General features: G+C 38.1%; 1 protein-coding gene across 2 annotated transcripts; it reads right to left on the bottom strand.

Annotated features, from left to right (window-relative positions):
• Positions 1 to 3,336: 3,336 nt before the first annotated feature.
• Positions 3,337 to 23,335, bottom strand: LRIT3 (leucine rich repeat, Ig-like and transmembrane domains 3). Of its 2 annotated transcripts, XR_006334732.1 has the most exons (5): positions 23,110 to 23,335; positions 20,049 to 20,521; positions 9,140 to 9,445; positions 5,096 to 8,229; positions 3,337 to 3,543 (listed from the first exon to the last, which is right to left on the bottom strand). XR_006334732.1 is itself a non-coding variant. In XM_043871489.1 (4 exons), exons 1-4 carry the CDS (start codon positions 23,223 to 23,225, stop codon positions 7,121 to 7,123), a joined length of 2,004 nt encoding a protein of 667 aa, XP_043727424.1. In that variant the 5' UTR covers positions 23,226 to 23,335; the 3' UTR covers positions 4,250 to 7,120. The 2 variants fall into 2 exon arrangements, 1 of the variants encoding a protein (XP_043727424.1); XM_043871489.1 differs by lacking the exon at positions 3,337 to 3,543 and having other exon boundaries at positions 4,250 to 8,229.
• Positions 23,336 to 23,686: the final 351 nt, after the last annotated feature.

The raw sequence follows: 23,686 nt of genomic DNA on the forward strand, positions 1-23,686 counted from the left end.
TTCTTGCCTGTCCCTATCCTGTATTTGTATCTTTCTGCACAGTAAAAATCCTGGTTTCCAAGAATATGAACCCATTCACTCATTTATTTATTCCTACAACTCATAAGAAATAACTTCAGAATTGCTACTCTTCTAATACTCTGAAAAGCAAATCTGAGGGAAAAAAAAAAATTCAACATTCATTTGCGGGTCATTTTCTCCCCCTAGACAGAGTATATATAAAGAGCTATATTCAAAAGACATTTGAGGGGAAATTTCACTTCTAGAAAGATAGGATAAACATGCTTATCTTTATTTCTTCTGTTCAGTACAATTAAAAACCCTGGATTTTATATATAAATCAAACATAAGAAAACTGAAAGGTGGAGAGAAGACCCAAGGAATGACATGATGGTGAGTACTTTCTGTATCCCACACTTGAAAGTGAAGAAGCTGGCAATCCAGAAATTTCAATAGGCATAGATAAACACAATAAGAACAAAAACCGGCTCTCTTAGCCAAAGAACTAGAAATCATAGCCTAGCAAGATGGAAATCGTCTGGATAATAAGTGCCCTCCTCCAACAAAATATCACAGAAAAACCTGGGTCCCACCCCAACCCCATGCCAGCAAAGACCAACTGGGAACCCTGGATTTTCACCCTTTCTGGGCTGAAAAGAGATATCCCCACACTTCCCCAATTACAACTACATGTAAATCTATAATTATCTCAAAATGAGAAGGGTTTATAAAGAAATGCAAAGATGATTCAATGTTAGAAAATCTATTAATACAAATATATTAATGCATTCATTTTTCTGAAAAAGCCTCTGAAAAATTTCAACATTCATTTCTAATAAAAACATTGAGGAAAATAAAAATTGGTGAATACTGCCTTTATGTACAATATTCTGATATCACAGATCATTGATTAGGAAATGTCAAATACCATTGATATGACATACCGCCGCATAGGAGTCTGACCACGACAGACCACATGCAGAGCCCTGAAACCACAGAGAAGGAAAGGGACTCAGCCTTCCACGCCTCATTCCCACCAAGGCACCGGACATGCTTGGAGAAGCCATCTTTGAAGTGTATCATCCAACCAATCTATCCCAGCTGACACCATAGGATCAGAAATGAACCAACCAGTAGAGCTTTTTCCAAATTCCTCACCCACAAAATCATGTGCAAAATATAATGCTTTAAACCACTAAATTTCAAGTCACAAAGTTTAAACCTCTTAGGAAATAGAGAAAACAGGTTTTTTTTTTTTTTATCTCTTCTAGTCTTAAAAGGCAGCATAGCTGTACAGAAGAGTTTTGGCTTGCATTTTCTCTGGTCTAAGTACTAACCAGGCTTGACCCTGCTTAGCATTTGAGATTAGATGAGATCGGGCACATTCAAGATGGTATAGTGGTAGACTGTATCTTCTTTCCTTGAATTTTCTGAAAATACAGCTCCGCTGTAGTTTGTTTTATATGTGGCTTTTTAGAAGTCCAATGGCAGCCTAATTTCCTTAACCTCATAACTAATTTGATTTTTTTTTTTTTTTTTTTTTTGCTTGGAGGCCCTGAGGATGTTTTTCGTTGTCTTTAAAGAGTAATGGTTTTAATCTTTCTGCACTTGGTGGCTTGCTTGCCTTTTTGTCTTAATTTCCCTTGTTTTTTAAGGAAGGCATGCATTTTGTTTTTGTTGCTTTAAAGAATCTTTTTAAATGCCTTTAAATCTTTCCCCCCACTGCTGCTAAGTCACTTCAGTCGTGTCTGACTCTGTGCAACCCCATAGACAGCAGCCCACCAGGCTCCCCCGTCCCTGGGATTCTCCAGGCAAGAGCACTGGAGTGGGGTGCCATTTCCTTCTCCAATGTGTGAAAGTGAAAAGTGAAAGTGAAATCTCTCAGTCGTGCCCGACTCTTAGTGACCCCATGGACCACAGCCTACCAGGCTCCTCCATCCATGGGATTTTCCAGACAAGAGTACTGGAGTGGGGTGCCATTGCCTTCTCCATTCCCCCCACTACTTAACATTTTACTATCTGATCTATACGCTTTCCAAGTGGTGCTAGTGGTAAAGAACCCACCTGCCAATGCAGGAGACAAGAGACATTTGATCCCTGGGTCAGGAAGATCCCCTGGAGAACCCACTCCATTATTCTTCCTGGAGAATCCCATGCACGGGGGAGCCTGGAGGGCTACAGTCTGTAGGGTCATAGAGTCAGACACACTGAAGTGACTGAGCAAACACACATCTGATCTATAATTCTTAAATGGCGTCCTTTGGCTCTCACCTTCCTTCTCTTTCTTCTCTTGCTCTCCAGGCTTGCAGCGATGGCAAGACATCTTTGGAATTTGATGTTTATTTCTCTTACAAACACAGCAAATTTCATGGTATTCTCTAGCTCCTATTAATGCTAAAAATGTGGTAATATGAAGGGGTTTTGAATTTTTAGTTAAACTAATAGATTCTTTTGAAGGACGAATGCATGAAAACAACAGGATTCAGGTGGCTACCGTTACCCTCCCGATTGCTATCTTGTTTTTTGAGATGCTTTCTTTCAAAATTCTTCTGTACTTTTACCCTTCTTTCTTTGTCCCTAGAAATCACAGAGAATATGATAAGAAACCCAGCATCAGTGGATATCTATGTAATTACTTCAAGAATTTAACTCCTCACTATTGTCACAGTGTTAAATACTTTGGAAATTCCTTAAAATAAAAACTATCACACTTAATAAATGGTATATTAAAATAATGCCAATGATTGGAAAATTGCTGCTTTGCTGTAAGGACTTAACTGTGTTTATAAATTATATCAAATTAATTCATAAAAATATTGGGCTTTTTTTCTGAACAGTTAAGGAATGAATCATCTGTGTTATAACCTGTATCAAGGAAAAGAAAAATTACAGTGACTCTCATCAAACCACTTTGGAGAATGAAATGGCAACCCACTCCAGTGCTCTTGCCTGGAGAATCCCATGGATGGAGAAGCCTGGTGGGTTACAGTCCATGGGGTCGTGAAGAGTCGGAAACAACTGAGCGACTTCACTTTCACTTTTCACTTTCATGCATTGGAGAAGGAGATGGCAACCCACTCCAGTGTTCTTGCCTGGAGAATCCCAGGGACGGGGGAGCCTGGTGGGCTCCCGTCTATGGGGTTGCACAGAGTCGGACACAACTGAAGCGACTTAGCTGCTGCATCCAACCACTTAGTTGAAATTAATTGCATAAAAAGAGGACGACACAAACCTACCCAATAGTTTGTAGCCTAATTTTTCCACTATTTAAACAAATTAAGACTCAGATGTTTACATATGAAACAAAGTTTATTATAATTAAACAAAAGAGGCTACTTAATACAAATATTAGCATTCTCTTCCACTGAAACCAAAGGATACAACTTTATTGATATTCCTTTCTTTCTGCTACAGTCCAAATGACTGAACTTTTTAGTCCACAGTGTCCTTTAGGGTATCTTTCATCATTCCTGACTTCTGGAATATCTATGAAAGTCCTGAGTAATATTATGACAATATGACTTACTCCACTGTTTTGTAATTCTGTTAGCAAAAAAAAAAAAGTTTGTTTTTAATGTGGAGTAGTTCTGCTTCTTTGTCATCCCAATATTGCTTCTATATCCATTGCACAAAACAGTGTTTCTCAAAGTCATTACATCACCTTCATCATTCCCCTGGGTTGAGTATCAAAGTGCAGTTCCCAAGACCCCAGGCAGCTGAATTCATATTTCTACTTGTAGAACCTAGTAGCCTCCATTTTAACAACCCAAGCAGATGGTCCTAAACACAGTCCTCCAGGGAAGAGTCAGCACCCTGTGATGCACTAAGCTAGTCTGCTCTCCTCAGAGTCTGTGCTCCAGATCCTTACCCCTTTCATGCATGATCAAGGTACCACATGCTTGGTGATCTTAGTTGCTTTCTAATGAACAGCCCATAGTTGTAATCAAGGTTCATAATTACTTAAATTTGGCACCCAAAATTAAATCTGATCCTGTAGAAATGGTCTATTAATGCAGAGGATAACAGACCACTTGCCTTCTTTGCTCTGTTCCTTACACTAGAGTAACCTAATGCTGGCATTTTCAGCAGTAACCATACATAACTTGGGGAAGCCCAGGTGGTGCAGTGGTGAAGAATCCACCTGCCACTGCAGGAGATGCGGGTTCCACCCCAGGTCAGGAAGATTCCCTGGAGTAGGAAATGCCAACCCACTCCAGCATTCTTGCACTTCCCTGATAGCTCAGTTGGTAAAGAATCCTCCTGCAATGCAGGAGACCTGGCTTAGAACCCTAAGTCTGGAAGATCCCCTGGGAAGGGAATGTGTGTGTGTATGTGTGTGTGTGTGTGTTTAAAATCTCTCTTTGTTAGCCATAATTCCTTTTTGGATTCAAATCTCTGGGTCAAAAGTTTCTTCTTTGAACTTTTTGCAAAAGTTTCCCAAGGCATCTCTTTGACTCTCTTCAGGGTTTGCTTTTCCGGACACTATGAACAATTTGCTTGGTGTTCTCAATATTTTTTATGTCACAGCACATCACTGATGATAGCCTCACATGTGACACACCCTCACCATGTATTCCAAGTTTTACAACTTCAAATATATTTTGTCTGAAAGTAATATATTGTAATCATATTTAATTACCAGATATATTACTATATATTATTTATGACTGCTCTTCACAATGCATATATGTCAGTTGCTCAGTTGTATCTGACTGTTTGTGACCCCATGGACTGTAGCCTGCCAGGCTCCTCTGTCCATGGAATTTTCCAGGCAAGAGTACTGGAGCGGGTTGCCATGCTCTCCTCCAAGGGATCCCAGGGATCAAACCCCAGTCTCCTGCATTGCAGGCAGACTCTTTACCGTCTGAGCCACCAGCATATAGTGAGAGTGAAAAACAGGCTGCTGCTTGTGTGGCATTCCAGGCTGCTTGCTACAATATCAGCCTTTCCCTCCCACTCAAGGAAGCACATACTTGTAAGAACATAAGAGCAGTGATACCATCAGGATAACCCTATGTTCAAACAGATGTGTTTTTAGAAACTAAATGAGTTACAATTTGCTCTTACTATGAGTAACAAGTTGCTTGTGACTCACCTCATGTGCCAAGTCCAAGTTGAGGATGACAAAGGTGCTTTCTCCAGCCATTCCAATCCCCTCTCCACCACCAATTAGCTTTTCCTTGCTGGGCAAAATTAAGTCCAGGCTGCACTTGATTTTAATTATGAGAGCGGTCAGTAATTCATTTCATCAGGATGATCCAAGTATCTTTCTTGACAAATAGCTTGCCTTTGTACAATTTGGGTGTCTTTTGGCTCAGCAGTCTGTAACATTCTCCCACAGCTATATTATTTCTAAGGTGGTAGTATTTTGGCAGTCTGTTTATATGAACTTTTTAAATATGGCAATGAAATCCCATGATGTCTTTAGAGTAAAGAAATGCACGTTTTTGCAGTTATTAAATTTAAAATAAATCATCTAACATAAGTTGAACACAAAACTGTCTTTAAAAGGTATTTTTAAAAAAATCCAAAAAATGAATACAGAATTTAAAACTGTTAGATCATTAGACAATGCACATAGTGATGAAAGCACCAAGGTCAAACAGGTTGCAAAGGACAGGAAAGAGGATAAGAAGGGGAGGTCTGGGAGTTCTGAGCAAGACATCCACCCATGCTAATCTTCTAATACAGATTACAGTGAAACTAGATTTCTCTTTTTCTTTTTAATTAAAAGCCATTTGGAATGAGAAGTTTTTCATCCTCTGGCTGCTTATATTATGATTTCCACAATGTGTTACATTAAAGCCTATTTGTTTCTTATGTAAAATATAATATTTTCTTAGAACTTGCTTCTCAGTATATTTCAGGACTCATAACACATCTTTATAAATCTGTTCTATACTCCAAAATCTTCAATGTAGAGAATATAATATTTAGTAAATATGGTTTAAAAAATTTCTTTAGAAAAACTAAATTTTATTTATCAATTCCCTTTCCTATCTAATCATGTGGCCCACTCCAATCAAATTTCCCTGATGTTTTTAACCTAGAGTTTGACTAAATAAATCCACTCTTGCTCATTCAAATTGCTCTTTCAACATCCTAAGACATCCTTTTTGGATCTAAAAGACTTTCAAAGATCATTCCTTTATCCAGGCAATCAAAATATGACATGGCAAAAGACAAACTCTTTAGCTATGGTCCTTTGGCTGCATGAATATTTTCTGACAAAGCAGAAGGAAAAAAAAAGTGAAGGAAGTAAGGACGGGGAGGGAGAGAAGAAAAGAGGGACTGGGAAAAGAAGAGTAAATATAAAACTATTAAAGAGATTGTTTTAAAATGAGTACATTTTTTAAAAAGACCCCACACAGTCTTTTAGCAGATGTATTAGAATGCAACCATTACTATCTTCTCAGAATGGTCTTACTATTTGCCATGATCCTCTTTTTAACTTATTTTTGCTAGTATCCATATTTCTAAGGACAAGGGAAAATTTTTTCATACTTTCAATATGAATACCACTATACTATATTAAAATGCATAATGGTACTAAGAGCTGGAGCCCTCCCGTCCACTGGGTTGCATTTAACCACAGTGAAAGCAAAATTATGCACTATTCCACTCTACCAGGCAATGGCAGCAAACGTGCACAGCAAATGCCATAAAGCACTTTGAACAAGAATGAACATCAAGGCTTAGCTGGTTATACTAATCTTTCTTCACTGCCCCAAAAAGCTATCTTTTTAAAATTCAGAATTAACTTTTTATGACTATTTTCACCTGAATTTATTTTTAAGAACTAAAGTATTATCTTAAAATATATTATTAACTGACTTTAGCACTACCCTAAAAATGATTTCTATGGACATTTTCTACAGAAAAAATATCAAAATTATTTGTCTTTTCAGTTCAGACGTCTCATGATTTTTTTAAAACACACTTAAAAGCACTCCACGTGTGACTTTTTTCATAAAGGATGTGAAAAGTGTCCAAAAGTCATCCAAACAGAGGGTCAACTATACCCCTAGATCCTTAATTTTGTGAAAGAAATTCTGTGGAGCTCACCTGTGCCTGAGCTGTAAAACCTTAGCAGTAATACTCCAATCCAGAACCCTCACTTTTAATAGTCAGGAGACTCCACACTTGACCTAGAGCAAAGTGGCAGTTTTTCTGATTCGGCTCTGGGCCTTCGCGTCCACAGTTCCCCTACACTTTGAGACCTGGGGGACAGCGTCTCAAACTGGATATAAGTCTCTTTTGCCAAATCATCTTCCCAGAGGGAGTCTGGCTTACACTGAAGTTTGCAAACTTTGTACAACAGGAAAAAAATCAACGGCAAGACAGCAACGCAGGCAGCGCCACTCACCACCATCAGGAAAGACTCTTGAGAATCACCTTCTTCTTCACCTCTGCCAGTAGAAAAGGTGATACACTGGTCTTTCTGGGGAGGCATTCCCTTTGGACAGACACACGCTATATATTGCCAACCAGGCAGCAAGCCATTTATGGTGACTTGGTTCTTGCTGGCGTTCACATTAAGCAGCAGCAGGTCCTTCTCACCATATTTGGAATAAAACACGGTCACTTCTGAGTTCTGGGTGGTGTTAACAGTGTCCCACATCAAAATCACGCTTCCTTCTGTTTCTCTGACCACCTGGAGGTTTTCTATCGTGGCATTCGTTTCCATGGGCAGGGCTCGATCCAGCGGTGCCAGCTCTTCCCTTCTACTGGCACTAGCTGGGGGAAGCTTCCCGCCACCCATCTCTGCCTTGGCACTTCTTTTCCCATCTGGGCGGAGTGACGGTCGGCTAGCTGTGGCGGTGCTTGTGGATATTCTAGTGCTTGGAGTTGTAGCTGAAGAAACAGTGGAGGAGAAGAAAGGAGACAAGAAGGAGGAAGCAGTGGAGGGAGGAGATGAAGCTGAAGTAGGAGGAAAAGTGGGAGAAGAGGAGGAATAAGGCCAGGGAGACGATGATGAACCAGGCAGAGATGCGGGTTGTCTAGATCCTGGCTGGACCTCTTGTTCAGGGTGATCCCCAGTCCTTCTTTCAGAAGTATCTGATGAGATGGTGGCTGTGACAACACCGGCCACTGTCACAGTGACCACAGCTTCTGACATCCCAGCCAAATTTTTGGCCTTACATTTGTAATCCCCAGCATCCATGTAAGAAATGCCCGTCAAGCTTATTATGGACCATCTGACTCCCTCCCCTGGAGATTCCTGAATTACTGGAATAAAGAAAAATGCATACTCTGTGAGAAAAAAGAAAGAAAAGACTCAAGCAACATGCCAACTGAAAAATAAACAATTTCTGGTCCTACACGCATACCTCTCACATAAGCGGAGAGAGAAGTGGTACGCTGCAAGTCTCTGAAGGCAGGTGATGGTTCTGTAAATGGTTTATATGGAAATCTTGGACATGCCAGGTGACATGAGGTTTGTATGGGAAATAGTATTTTAAAAATACATGGGGCTGAGAATTAAGAAACTTTGGCCTTAGTAAACTTTTGTCACTAAATAACATGTTATTCTAGACAAGCTATCAGTTTTTAGACCTCTGTTTCCACGTTTTTTAAATAAAGGGATAAGACAAAGTGATCTCAGATATCCCTTCCAATTTTAACCCACTGTGATTCTATAAAATGTTTATCAGAAGACATTACTTCAATATTTCTCAAAATATTTTTTTCATTGTGATAAAATGCTAACTATCCACACAGTCAGAAGGCATCATGGATCATTTTCTAGCATGGATGAGTCATAATTTCTGTTCCTTTCTTTCACAGTATATTTCACTTAAATAACCTGGTAAACCATGAGTTGCTTTTTTTATATTTTCCTCTGATGGAGGGAAGTTAAGGACAGAGGCCTATCTGCAACCATCCAGATGCTGAATCATGTTGTTTTCCATCTAAGAAAAAGAAAAAAATCAGATTGTCTAATTTCATCTATGTGGTTAATCAGACAAACTGAGGAAAATACTAATCAGTAAAGTGTACCTTTCAAAATTTTTCCATTCAACACTCTTAGCAATATTTTATTAGAAATAGACAGCCAATCTCAAACCATACAAAAACACAAGATTAAGTTCAGACATTTGTAAACACCTTATTTCAAAGGCCTGAATTAAGGAGATACCTGTATAATTAACTGGCGAGTTATCTGGTCTGATCCACGTGAGCTGCGGGGTGGGGTAGCCAGTGGCATCACACCGCAGCAGGACATTGCTGCCCAGAGCAGATGTGATCTGGGTAGCCGAGGTCATCACTGATGGCTTCAGACACTGCTCCAGCTCAGCCCGCTGAAATGAAATCCCTGTGAGGCGCTCCGGTTCACTACACACCATCATCGGATCAAGAAGTACTATTGCAGGGTCAGCGACTTTTGACAATGACATTATTTTGGAAATGTGACAGTCACAGAACCATGGGTTGTCCTGCAGACCTAGACCAGAAGGGAGGAAAAGGGTGATAAAGTTTTTCCTGACGACATCCGTCTACTCACAGCCTCGTGGGGTGGCATTTCTGCACTCTGGCCCTAAAAACAGAAGTACTTTGAGGGGTCAGAGTCACCGCTCTGTCAGTTTTACCCTGCACTCCAGCCGCCAAATTCAATCTGTCCTGTCAGTTCAGATCATCAATGATCATGTGTGTGTGTGTGCGTACTCAGCTGTGTCTGCCTCTGTGACCCCACAAATTTGTAGCCCACCAGGCTTCTGTCTATCGGACTTTCCTGGCAAGAATACTGGAGTGGGTTGCCATTTCCTTCTCCAGGGGATCATCCCAAGCCAGGGATCAAACCCGAGTTTCCTGCATTGCAGGCAGACTCTTTACCATTGAGCCACCTATGAATCCTTTAATGATCATAGCTAATAGTTATTGAACATTTATTATATACTAGGCTCTGTTCTAAGCACTTACCTGTTATTATTTTATTTAATCCCTACAGTTCTAAGAAAAGAATATTATTTCCCCCATTTTAAAAATGAAGAAGCTGAGACACAGAGAAACCAAATAACTTGACCAAGGTCATGTAGCTGATTAGTGTCAAAGTCAAGATCTGAATCCAAATATCACAGAATGTCATAAATATGGTGACAGATTTCTAGAGTGCCAGAAAGTTTTATATTATTATAAATATTATTCTAGGATGCTAAGAGGCACCTAACTCAGCCTGCAGTATGTCAATATTTTGTGTGTGACTTTGCGGTAGTACAATTTCTGTGTAACAAAAGCATAGAGTGAGACATAGGCAAAGTTAGGTGACAAGGTTGGAAAAAAGTGGTAGAACATGGCTTGGCATGAATGTCACATGTGGTGGCCATGGAGGTACACTGCTCACATCCCTCTTCAAGAGAGACTCAGCGGCAGGAAATACAGTTAGCTGACAGCTTCCAGTTGCCAGCGCCTGCAGGATCTGCCTTGGCTTTCAGAACTGTTAGCCAAAGTATTGTACCCTTCAACGAGGCTGTCAGTGAAAGCTTAAAGAAAAGTGAGAAAAATATGATTGGAAAGTAGAGAAAAGGGCACACCCTTGTTATGAAGTAGCAGCAAGTTTAGCAACACTGTCACTGGTGGTTAACACGGAAAGTAGAAAATGTACTTGATGAAATGAATGTTCTAGCTAAGGATACTTCCACATGGTGTTGAAACTGCTGCCTGCTGTCTTCTTGCTGCTTATAGTAAAACATAAAGGAGAGACAACAGCTAAAGGAAGAATCGCTAAATGTAAAGGAGCTAAACCCGATAAAACTGCTTCTTACACCACCCTCTCCAAAATTCTCCAATGAAGGAAGGGTCTCAGAGCAAAAGTCAAATTCAGGTGGGTGGTTCTATACAATTAGTTGCTAGGATCTCAGAAAGATCTAAGATGGTGACTTCAGAGCATTCAGTCAGACAGAAATCTCCTTAAGGACCTTACGAGTGATGTCCCATACCAGCCTTACAAAAAAAGCCCAAGCTTAGAAAAGATTTATGTCAAAGAGATTTGTGGTTGTGGAGTGGATTTGTATTGATTTTTAAGAAGAAAAAACAGAACTGCAAGTTTAAAAAAAGTCTAACCATGGTGGAAGACTTAACCATTCATAAATTCCAGATTTCTATCTATGCCTATTTTTATTATAACAGGACTTTGTGAGTGGTTCATATTTCTCTGCCAGTTTGGTAAAGCTTGCTGTCTCTACTATCTTCTATATTAGAAATTTCTTTTCTTTCATGGATGAATTACCTTAACCTTCTTCTCACATTTAGTCCCATAAATCTATAATCAGTTCTCTAATACTGATTTAAATTCTACTCAACCTGTCGATAAATATCAAATTCATTCTCTCATACAATATAATATGTGTAGAATACTCATACTTTCAAAAGACTTTGACTTGGTATGCCAGATTTTTTTCTTTATAAAATAATAACAAAAACAGACTTGCAGATATAGAGAACAGACGTATGGTTGTCAGGGGGAGAGTGGAGGACGGGAGGGAAAGACTGGGAGTTTGGGATTAGCAGATGCAAACTATTACATATAGGATGGATAGACAACAAGGTCCTACTGTCCAGCACAGGAAACTACATTCAATATCCTGTGATAAACCATGAAAAGAATAGATACATGTATAACTGAGTTACTTTGCTATACAGCAGAAATTAAGCGCACTGTAAGTCAATTATACTTTAATAAAGTTAAAATTAAAATAATAACAACACAAAACAGCAGTTATTGGTTGCTTCCTATGTGACAAATACTGCACTTATCAAAAACTGTAAAGGGTCTACATTTTACCCTGCTTTAGCTGACCTGGTAGCTCAGCTGGTAAAGAATCCACCTATTCAGGAGACCTGGGTTCGATCCCTGGGTCGAGAAAATCCCCTGGAGAAGGGTATGGCTACCCACTCCAGTTTTCTGGCTTGGAGAATTCCATGGGGTCACAAAGAGTCGGACACGACTGAGCAACTTTCACTTTCACTATCCTGATCTTAAAGTTCTCATCCTTAACAACCATATATATGTCTTTATACTGACCTCAGGAAGCTAGTATGGTTCTTCCAATTTCTTACCAGAAGACATTAAGGCACAAAGAATTTACTGCCTTGACATTGTAAGTAGCTTAGAGTCCCAAGTCCTAGGTGTTTGAGCCTCTTAGTCTAATGCTTCTTCCACGACAACTCACTTATCTCTTTGCCACCTAAAAGCATCTAGAGTATGGGTAGCAGCTGTAAGTGCTGTCATCTACAAATAACAAGTGTTAAAACAGCAATGTCTGCAGCATAACAGGCTATATGGGGAAAGACCAAGAGCTATAAAATTAAGAGTTTCATTTATACTTTGAAACTGTTAAAAAAAAGAAGTGTTAATGGTAAAACAAAATTCCTTAAAAATTAATCCAAAGGATTGCATCTAAAAGCGATGTGTTTATTTTTAAACCCCTCAAAAATAAAATACTTATTCATGCTATGAACATCTAAAGTTAAGGGTACAACTTTTAAAGCCTTAATAATAATAGTAACCTAGAGCGGAACACATTCAAGTGTTTTTTTTTCTTCTGGGGACAAAGATACAAGAACTGTCTGAAAGTTAAACTATTACTTGTACTGCATTCCTTGGCTAAGCACCAACCACAACCAGCAATTTGCATTAATTAATTTTAAACTACTCTTGGATAGGGGTAAATGAACTTTGCCTTGTCCCATTTCTCAAAGGATAATGTTTTTTGTGCATCACAGTAGTCAGATATGCTATTCTTTATGAAAACTCAGCAATAAATTCCAGTACAAAAGTTATTCTGTAGACTATAAGCTCTTGAAGGCAGTACCATGCCTTAGTCAACTTTGGGAGGTAGTTTTACTTAACAATTCAAAACGTAAAGTAAAGCCTTTTTAACAACTGGTGCTAGAACTACTGGACTTCTATTTGGGAACAAATAGACCTTAACCCCTACCTCACACTATACTCAAAAACTGTTTTGAGCTAGGTCATAGTCGTAAACATAAAAGCTAAGCATATAAAGCTAAAAACTGAATATAAAAGTTAAGACTACAAAGAAAGACTATCTCTGTGACTTGTGAAAGTGAAGTCGCTCAGTCACGTCTGACTCTTTGCGACCCCATGGACTGTACCTGACAGGCTCCTCTATCCATGAGATTTTCCAGGCAAGAGTACTGGAGTGGGGTGCCATTGCCTTCTCCAGGGGATCTTCCCAACCCAGGGATCGAACCTGGGTCTCCTGCATTGCACGCAGACTCTTTACCGTCTGAGCCACAAGGGGGCTTCCTATGACCTGTAGGTATGCAAATATTTCTTAGATGGCATACAGAAATCACTAAAAATAAAAGGAAAAACTGATAAATCAGACGTCATCAAAATTTTAAGCTTTCTTACAAAAGACATCATGAAGAAAATTTTTTTAAAAACACATCATGAAGGAAATCAATAGGCAAGTCACAGACTTGAGAAAATAGTCATAATACATGTAATTAATGAAGACTTATACTCAGTAATAAAAAGATGAACAACATTAAAAATTATAAATATACCAATGGTCAATAAGTAAAGGTAAATGGTCAACACCATTACTCATCAGGGAAATGCAAACTAAAATGACAATGTTTTACCACTCCCTTGGCATAACCACTCCCAAGAATAACGAAAATAATAAAGACTGACAATGTCAAGTGCTGCTGAGGATGTGGAACAAACAGACTGTGCTAATGGAAGTTTAGAACAGTACAATCTCTGGAAAACTGGCAGTTTCTTTCTTAAAAAGTTATATATCTAGCTATCCTATGACTTAACAATTTCTTTCCTAGGAATTTATCCAAGAGAAATGAGAACATAGCCACAAAAACTTTACACAAAAATGTTAATAGCAGTTTAATTCATAATAAAGCTAAAAACTGGAAACAGTCCATCTGTCCAACAACAGGAAAAAAGATGAATAACTGGTACACTTATACAATTGAATAGACTGAGCAATAAGAAACTACCAGCATGTGCAATGACATGGTTGACTCTCAACAAAATACATAATGTTGAGTGAAAGAAGCCAAGCACAAGAGCACTTCAAATGAAATTACAGAATAGGCAAAATTAACTTATGGTCATAGAAATAAAAGTAGTAGTTGTCTGGGGTGGGGGGAGGCTGATGAGAAAGGGCACAGGGAAGCTTTCCAGGGTGATGAGAATACTCTGCATCTTGATGAGGCTGTGTGTTTTGTGCAGGTATAGGTTTACCATCATTTGCTAAATTGTACACTTAAGATTCATGGTATGCATATGATATCTCAATTCCTCAAATTAAAAAATAGTTTAAGAAGTTCCCTGATCGCCTAGTGGTTAGGATTCCCGGCTTTCACTGCCATGGCCTGGGCTCAATCGCCGGTCAGGGAACTGAGATCCCATAAGCCATATGGTGCAGCCGAAAAAAATTTTTTAACTAAATTTTTAAAGATAAAAAATTTTTTAAAGTTTAAAAAATAAAAGTGATGTCTCTGGAGATGGACAGTGAAGTTGAAACTTGACTCTGCCTCTTTACCAGCTGGAAAAAGAAGGTGATGACAGTCACAGACCCACATCATGGGGTTGTCCTAGAGGCTGAGATACTGCCAGGCAGTCTTCAAATGAATGTCTGGCAAAGGGTAAGCCTTAATTGTACGGATTTGTCTCCTCTCTGCCTAGGAAAGAGCAGGTAAGCCAACAGAGTCAGAAGTATTTGTCAAACTAAATTAATGCCGTTTTACAGAATTCGGTGGGAATACTCAGGGTTACCACTACCCTTTGGCAAACTCCATTCTGAATTTTTTGTTGTTTAGTTGCTAAATTGTGTCTGACTCTTTTATGACTACATAGACTGTAGCCCACCAGACTCCTCTGTCCATGGGGTTTCCCAGGCAAAAACACTGGAGTGGGTCTCCAAGGGATTTTCCCGACCCAGGGATCAAATCCATCTCCTGCATCGGCAGGCAGATTCTTTACTCCTGAGCCACCAAGGAAGCCATTCTGAATAGAAGAGCCCTTTACAACTACGCAACTTTAGGTTCCAGTAAGAAGAACACAAAAAAGCAATTTATACTCTTCTACTACAGAGTTTTTCCTCCAAGATAAACAGTGTTAGGCCTTACAGACTTTGCCTGTGTAAATATTTCTTTATTCTTGAGAAAGAGGTCATGGAAATTTACCTGTACTGCAAATCAATCTAGTTTCACAGTTAATTTAAATGCTTATTTGCAGGACACTACTTTACATTTTTATAACTACATTAAAGGACAATTTCATTAGGTTGGTATTTTTATTCACACAGAGGAGAAATGGAGTAACTGAAAAGCCTCTCCCTAAATTCTTTTTTATTAAATAAATATTTGATTTAAATAGATCAGTAAAATAATATATATGAGGAAAATAACTCTGGTACTACTACATACCTTGCATTACAAAGCAGTGAGAGCATGGGTTCCACAACCAAATGGCTTGTATTCAAACCCTACCTCCATCACTATGGAATAAATGGATCTGGGCAAGTGTTTTAACTGTGCCTCATTTCTCCATCTATAAAATAGGGATGAAACTGTACTTATCATGGGGTTAATGTGAGATTAGAAGAGGTTACATCCATAAACTATAAGAACTAGGCCTGGCCTAGCATCCATCGGTATTAGCTACTATTACTATTATAAATAGAATCCATTAACAACAATAAACACAGGGTAATAAAAATGAAATGAAAAGAGAATGTATCCCACTATAATAGTATAAAAGTAAATTCTACAGGGCACCTGGAAAGATATAATTTGCTACAGTTAAGCACTTGATTCTAAATAATCTAGAGCTGGTTCTCACTGCCATATTTTAACAATTAAATTGGAAGACTTAGGTACATTATAGTTAAACTAACAAAAAAGTCAAACTAGAGAAGTCCTTCTTTGTAATATACTCACATCTCAGTCACAACTGCTATGGATTGTTGTTGATCTAAAATCATAGCCTCAGAAACTGTCCAGTTATATTCAAAAAGACTGTCACATAAACTGCATTCTCATTACATTTCTATTAGCAAGATGGAGTAAATCCTGTTATCTCCATTTTCCAGATGTGAAAACTGAGTTTTCCGTGTGTGGTGCGCATACATGAACTAGACTTCTTTTCAGGGGGTAGCACTTCTTTCCCCATTTTGTTACGCAGCAGTCACGACTTTGCTTTGGTCAGCTGCCACACATGGCTGGACATGTTTCAAAATATCTTTTGTTGCTTATTATCACGATTATAAAAAATAATGCATGATCATTGCAGCACATTTTGAAAATACAGAAAAGCAGAAAGATGTCAAAGAGAACAGTTAATCAATTAGTATAACTTTTAGTCTTTTTCTTTGCAAATTGTAAAGTACTCATGATCATGCATTATGTAAAATTACATAAATTTAATGTTATACTAAAAGTATTCTTGTGTAAGTTTTTAAATAATCTGAACTGTTCCTCAATAAAATATTAGCAAACCAAATCCCAGAATACAATAAAAGGATCATATACCATAATCAAGTGGGATTTATTCCAAGGATGCAAGGATGGTTTAACATCCACAATTTAATCAGTGTAATATATCATTTAATAAATTGAAGGATGAAACACATGATCATCTCAATAGATACAAAAAAAGCATCTGACAAAATTCAACATCTATTTATGATAAAAAAAAAACCTCTCAACAAAATGGGTATAGAGGGAATGTACCTCAACATAGTAAAAGTCATATATGACAAACTCATAGTTAACATCATACTCAAGGATGGAAAGCTGAAAGCTTTCCACTAAGACCAGAAACAAGAGAAGGATGCTTAGTCTCACCACTTTTAGTATATGTGCTGCCGAAGCGAGCACTAGTCTCACCACTTTTATTCAACAGTATACTGGACTGAAGTGACTCAGCAGCAGCAGCAGCATACTGGAAGTCCTAGCCAAAAAATTTAGGCAAAAAAAAAAGGAAAAGAAAGAAAAGGCACTTGTATCTAAAAAGGAAGAAGCAAAACTGTCACTATTTGCAGATGACATGAAACTATATATAGAAAACACTAAAAATAATCACCAAAAAAAGAAACATGAATTCAATAAACTCACATGATACTAAATCAATATACAGAAATCTGTGGCATTTCTATACACTAACAACAAGCAATCAGAAAGAAAAATTAAGAAAACAGTCCCATTTATAATTGCAACAAAAAGAATAAAATATCTAGAAATAAATTTAACTAAGAAGATGAAAGATCTGTACACTAAAAACTATAAGACACTAATGAAAGAAATTGAGGATGATGAAAATAAATGGAATGATATACTGTACTCATAGGTTGAAAGAATTAATATTTTTAAAATAACTATATTACCCAAAGTAATCTATATATTCAATGCTATCTAATCAAAATTCCAATGGCATAGTTCACAGAACGACAACAAATAATTCTAAAGTTTGTATTGGACCACAGAAGATCCCAAATAGCCAGAACAATCTTGAGAAAGAAAAAAGCTGGAGATATTATGGTTCCTGACTTCAAATTATACTACAAAGCTGTAAAAATCAAAGAGTGTAGCACTAGCACAAAAACAGGCACACAGATCAGCGGAACAGAACTGAGAGCCTAGAAACAATCCACACAGGTGCAGACAATTTACTACAAAGGACGAAAGAACATGAAGAGGAGACAGGGCAGTCTCTTCAGTCAGTGGTGTGGGGAAAGCTGGACAGCCACATGAAAAAGAATGAAACTAGACCACCCCCTTACACTATACACAAAAGTTAACTCAAAAGGGATTAAAGACTGGAATATAAGACTTCAAACCATAAAATTTCTAGAAGAAAATACAGGTGATAACCTCACTGACTTTGGTCTAAGTGATGTTTTGTGGATCTGACTCTAAAGGCAAGGAAAGAAAAAAGGAAAATATTAATGTTCTATAAAATTATTTCTTCACATTAATATTAGGAACTAATCTTTAGAGAGCTATTAATAGCCATTTAGTAATTTGATTTTATTTTCTAGTCTATATCTCCATTGGGTAATTTTATTAGAATCAGGAATTGCATTCAAAGAAACTTTTAAAAATACATAGTGAAATAAAATTCCAATGTTATCGAATTTTAAGTTATGAAAATTTCTAGCCATTAGTGTTACTCATAAGAATCAAATCAGTCACTAGAATAAAGTAATTAAGTACTACAGTATGGTTTTGCATGGCTATCACAGTATATATATTAATATTTAAGGAGTCCACAACTATTGCTAAATTAAACTATTTTTTTCTCTAACCCACCCTAAAATGCTTCTCTTATTATATAAACAAAAATATCTGAAGGATAGATAGTGGTCAAAAAATGAAACAGCTGTGCAAGAGAAATTTTGTGACTTTTTCTCTATTTGGTTCTTATGGAGAAAATATTTTTACTTTCATAAGCACCAAAATGCATATACATTTCAACAAAAGTAATGCTAAAGCCATTTAAGTGCTATCACAGTATTTCTTTTTTTTTCCAGTTAAAACACTTTTTATTGAAGTGTAGTTGAGATACTATATGTTATAGGTGTACGATATAGTGACTCAAAATTTTTAAAGGTTATACTCCATTTACAGTTATTATAAAATACATAGTACTTTCCTGTCTATAAAAACTATCAAATTTATCTTTCATTTATACTTTATTTCAGAAAATATTTAGCCAGTGATATTGGTCAGTAGAAATTTCTGGCACAATTTCTGGGAATCCAGTTGCTTCTCATTCAAAAGTCTTATAAGTAATTTCACTGACCAAACACTCAAAATTTCTTTCATTTTTCTGAGAATTACAACTTCTTCTGCAGCCATGATGAACATATCTTGTACAATTCAAAAAAGCCTTATGGGGTGAACAAAACTTTAGCAAATTAAATTGCTTTGTCAAAGCTTCAGGTCTGTGTCTCATACAAAAGTGGGACAAGGCCTCACTGCTCACAGATACTGTTGAGAAGGGTCTCAGTTCACTGACTTCAGCTGGGCAGTCACATTTACTGGGCATTCACCAGAGCACTGTGCAAGCACTATAGGAAGACAGACAAAAAGAAGAGAAGGGCTTGCTAGAAGGAGTTTATATGTTAAGAATCCAAGATAAATATCCATAGAATCTAAACAAATTCAGGATCAAAATACACAAGGTTAATCACAGCTAAACTAAGAGAATAAATCCATCAGGAGACCCATATAGGGTCAGTACAATAACTGGGGTTTAGTTTATTTGTTTGTCTTTTAAGACTATATGGAGGCTACAGGGCTTTCCTGGTGACTCAGATGGTAAAGAATCTGCCTGCAATGCAGGAGACCTGGCTTCGAACCCTAGGTTGGGAAGATCCCTTGGGAAGGGAATGGATACACACTCAGTATTCTTGCCTGGAGAATCCCATGGACAAAGAAGCCTGGTCCGTGGGGTCGTCCATGGGGTCACAACAAGCTGGACACAACTGAGCGACTCACATACATACACACACATCTGGAAGCTATACTTCCGAACCAACTAAACCACTGCTACTAAATAAAGATGCAGCTGCCCTTCCCTCACTCCTGAAGACCCTGATAAAGGGCTGAAAAGAGACCAGAGCAAAAGATCAGTTGTGGCAGAGTATGGAGCACTGATGTGCTCATGAGAATCAGAGCAGGTTGACAGATTCTGTCATTCTTCCCCAGGTTCTCTAAGAGCAGCATTTGTCTCTCAGTCTATGAGGCAAATTTCCTTCCCTCCCCTCACACGCACACACAAACACTTCCTGCCCTCAGCCCACAAACATGGATGCACTCACGCTCATACACATACACACATGATGTGCACGTATACAGTCACAAAAAGAGTCATTATACCTTACACAGGGCAGACCAATAGACTGACCTCAGTCAAATGATAAAGTACTGCTCCATCAAAAGTGCAAGTACAGAGTAAAACACCAAATTCAACAGATGCAAAAGTAGTGGACAACTGAAGCAGGTACACAGAGCAAACCACCTGGACCGGAAAAGCCCAGAGGCTGTGAGCTTACCGAGAATAATTTTTCTTGGTGGAAGGTCCAGGCTTCTGGATGATGCTGTCACCAAGTGGGACCAGCTTTCCAGGAAATCTGGTGGCAGTGTGGTTAATCTGTTGCTTGATAAATCCAAGTAGGTGAGGTTCTTCAGGTACCTGACTGCCTCATTTGGCACGTTGACTATTCTGTTATTGTGCAAATCCAGGGTCCTCAGGCCAGGCATGTCCCTCAGAGATGTCCAAGGGAAAGCAGTCAGAGAATTTCCATCCAAGCGCAATTCATGCAGATGCTTTAGGTTGTAAAAGCTGCTGGTGTCAAGGCTGGCCACAGAATTGTAAGTCAGCCAGAGGTACTGGAGCTCCACCAGGTAGTAGAAGGCCTCGGCAGGGATCGTACGGACAACAGTCTTTTCTATGCGAAGCTTCACAGTGTCCACGGGAAAGTTTGTAGGTAACTCAGTCATATCAAGGTCATTACATAGCACCACCCTAGTGTCACAAAGCAATGGAAGGAAATCTGTTTTCTGAGGCTCAGTTGAAAAAAGTAATACTTATTTGAAATATGCATAGAATTTTTCGTTCCCTACTGGTTTGCACGAAGTATCCATTCAGCCTAGCTGAATGCTCATTAATAGTCATCCTCATCACCTTCTTCTAGGTTGAACCATATGAAATGGCCATTTTTGCAGTTTAAAAACCATCAAATATCCTTAATTTCATGTGACTAAACCTGAACTTTTTATGTGTCAGGCCTGTGCAATATACATCACATTCCACCCCTTTTTAATCATCACAACAGCCCAATGAACTGATATTAGGGAATAGGTAAAGGTACCAGCTCTAGAGTCAGTCTGGTCTTGGTTTGACTCTAAGCTCTATCATCTTCTTTGTGGCCATGGAAAGCCACTTCACCAGTCTCAGCTCATTTTCCCACATGGTACTCTTATGGTGAGTAATTGAAATGGATGAAAAGTTTACACGTTCTTGGCACTCAGTAGGTGTTTGCTAACAAGCACTCAATAGGTGTTTGCTATTATTATCATCAGTCACATTTTTATAGATAAAATAACTGAGGCCCATCAACATCAGGTAACTTGCCAGAGTCACAGAGCTAGTGGTTACACAACCACCTTTCAAACCCACATCTATCCAGCTCCAAAGTGCACACTCTAAACTTCTTTAGGAAATGCCCCATTTAAATTGATGCTTATGAAGAGGAGCACAAGAGAAAGGAAGAAAGAAAGGAGGGAAGGGAGGAAAGAAATGGCAAATGTTCATACTGGATGACTAAAATCAAGCTCTGTTTTAACAATGTGACCATTGCATTGCTTTCAGCCTAAGAAATAAACCAATTAACTGCAAGTTTATTTTTTTTTACCACTCACAATTTAAGTGACCTTGAGCAAATGACATCATGATCTTGTTTCTGGCATGGAGAAAAACAGGCATAGGAAAACAAGCCTGTCCATATGTGGGTGTAAAGTATGAAAAATCAGAAAATTTAGATTTATTTAAACCTGAAAAAAAAGACCTATTTATCTCCCATTATATATTCAGCTCCACCAGATTGCTGAAATGATTAATATAAAGCATCAACTGAATTATGATACATTACACATGTAGTAAATAGTAACAATAAAACAGCCATTCAGTAAAACACATCACATTAAATCAGTGAATTTTTAAAGCCAGCCCATGATGTAAAGAGAAGGAAGCGGCATAAGCAATGTGCTGGTTGCCTCATCTCCTCTCTTTAGGAGAAGTGCCTATGCATCATTGGAATTCTCTAGGCATACCTCTTCATCCCTAATCTGAATCACAAATTTCAGTGTACTTTATACCAGAATGATCCCGCTTCTCATTAAGTCAGCATTCCAGTGCATTGCAGAAAGCCTTGACTGGAAGCTAAAAGACCCAGTCTGTCAGCCAGTCACTGCAACAATTCAACACTGTGATCTCAGACAAGCCATTTCATCTCTATAGGATTTACTCATCCAAAAAATGACAGTGGTCAAACTAGATTATTTCTGGAGTTCTTATCAGGCATAACATGCTATGATTTTTATAAAATGCATCAATAATGGGGCCACCGTGAAGAAGGAAACCCTTCTGTTACTGTTTTCTGAAAGGTAGTCTGATCTGAGTCATTAACCGCAGTATATCTTTTGCCACCGTCTTAAATTGTTACATTCTTCTGTCTTTAACCACTTTGAGTGAATATCTCAGACACCAGGAGTTAGTAAATTTTATAAAATAACACGAAAAATTATACAAAAATATGTGTTAATTATTATTTGTATAAATTTGTAAGACATAAATTGAGCGATTCTTTTAACAAATTACTTTGAGGCTCACTGTTCACTTCAACTGAGTCACACAAAAAGTCTGATTTTGTTATTAAAAATTCTCTCTCAAAAAAAAGTTTACTATGTTTAGCCAATAAGAGTTCTGTTTTGTTTTTAACTTCTATCTGAAAGGACTCATGCATATATTAAAGAAACACAGAGGTTAAGTAACTTCTGCAAGGTCCCACAGTGTCCAACACAAAACGCTGACCCATTTCTTTCAAACTCTAAGATCTTAAAATGAAAAATTCTGATTACAAACGTCTCTAATTTCACTCATGTGATCGTCCTTCCTACTTCCTAAAGTCTATTCAGTTGAGTAAATAATCCTCAAAATGAAAGGGAAAACCCTGGAAGCAAACGATCTGGGCATGTCACACACCTTCCGATCAGCCCTGCCCCCTTTTGCTTTCCATAACCAGGTTGAACTGGCCACACAAATCTCAGTGGTTTGACCTCCTGCAAGGTTCATTGTGTGAATACAAGTGCAATGAATATTTTAGTAACACAATGTGTCTGAGAGTCTCAAATAATTTGAGGGGCTTTGAAGGAGTTAAACTGCTCACAATGGAGTAGGCAACCAGGATTAACACAATTACATTAAAGCTTATCTAAATTAAGCCTCCTCTCTGATTTCTGAGCAGAGGCAACTGCTTTCAAAACAAGGCCATCTGGTTTGAGTCCTTTTCCTCGGAATCATTAGAACACTGAGTAGCAAGGAGAGAAGCATACCTTGATCCCAGGCCATCATTTCTGCCGTGATAATCACAGGTGCACTGTGAAGGACATAAACAGCTCACTCTCTCCAAAAAGCTAAGCACAACGCACAGACTTGCAAAGAGATGCATGGCTCCTTTTAGAGGTTATTTGGACAAAAGGTAAAAACCAAATCCTAAGCATTCAGAAACTGGTGCGCCAGGAATGCAAATGGCCATTTAGTAACAGCAGATTACACAGGATTAGCTGAGATCTGTAGTTACTTAACCTTCAAGTGTAGCTTGGAGAGGATCAATCCACCTAGACTTTGAAACTGTTTTCAGCAAAGTAACACATTCTAAGAGAAGTAAAAATCAAACAAGTATCAAGAAAATTTCAATAGTTTCTCATATCTAAATTTGCCAGGAAATGCCTATCAAATCCCTTTTCCTTAGATGTATTGCTACTATACCTTGAAGAAACACATAATGTTCAAAATACTTCACTATCTTATGGATGTTAGAAAATACTATAGATTACTTGCGTGTTAAACATTATAAATTTTACTTTTTGCTTTCTACCAGCATGCATAATATTCAGTTTTATAAAATTT

This window comes from Cervus elaphus, chromosome 17 (genome assembly GCF_910594005.1).
Source record: "Cervus elaphus chromosome 17, mCerEla1.1, whole genome shotgun sequence".
In the NCBI taxonomy this organism is placed as follows: Eukaryota; Metazoa; Chordata; class Mammalia; order Artiodactyla; family Cervidae; genus Cervus; species Cervus elaphus.

Coding starts and splice junctions, on each gene's coding strand:
- LRIT3 (XM_043871489.1), bottom strand. CDS start 23,225: ATGCATCTCTTTGCAAGTCTGTGCGTTGTGCTTAGCTTTTTGGAGAGA. Junction 9,446..20,048: donor ACCAAGAAAAATTATTCTCG/GTAAGCTCACAG, acceptor CTTCTGGTCTAG/GTCTGCAGGACAACCCATGG. Junction 8,230..9,139: donor CTCGCCAGTTAATTATACAG/GTATCTCCTTAA, acceptor TCTTTATTCCAG/TAATTCAGGAATCTCCAGGG.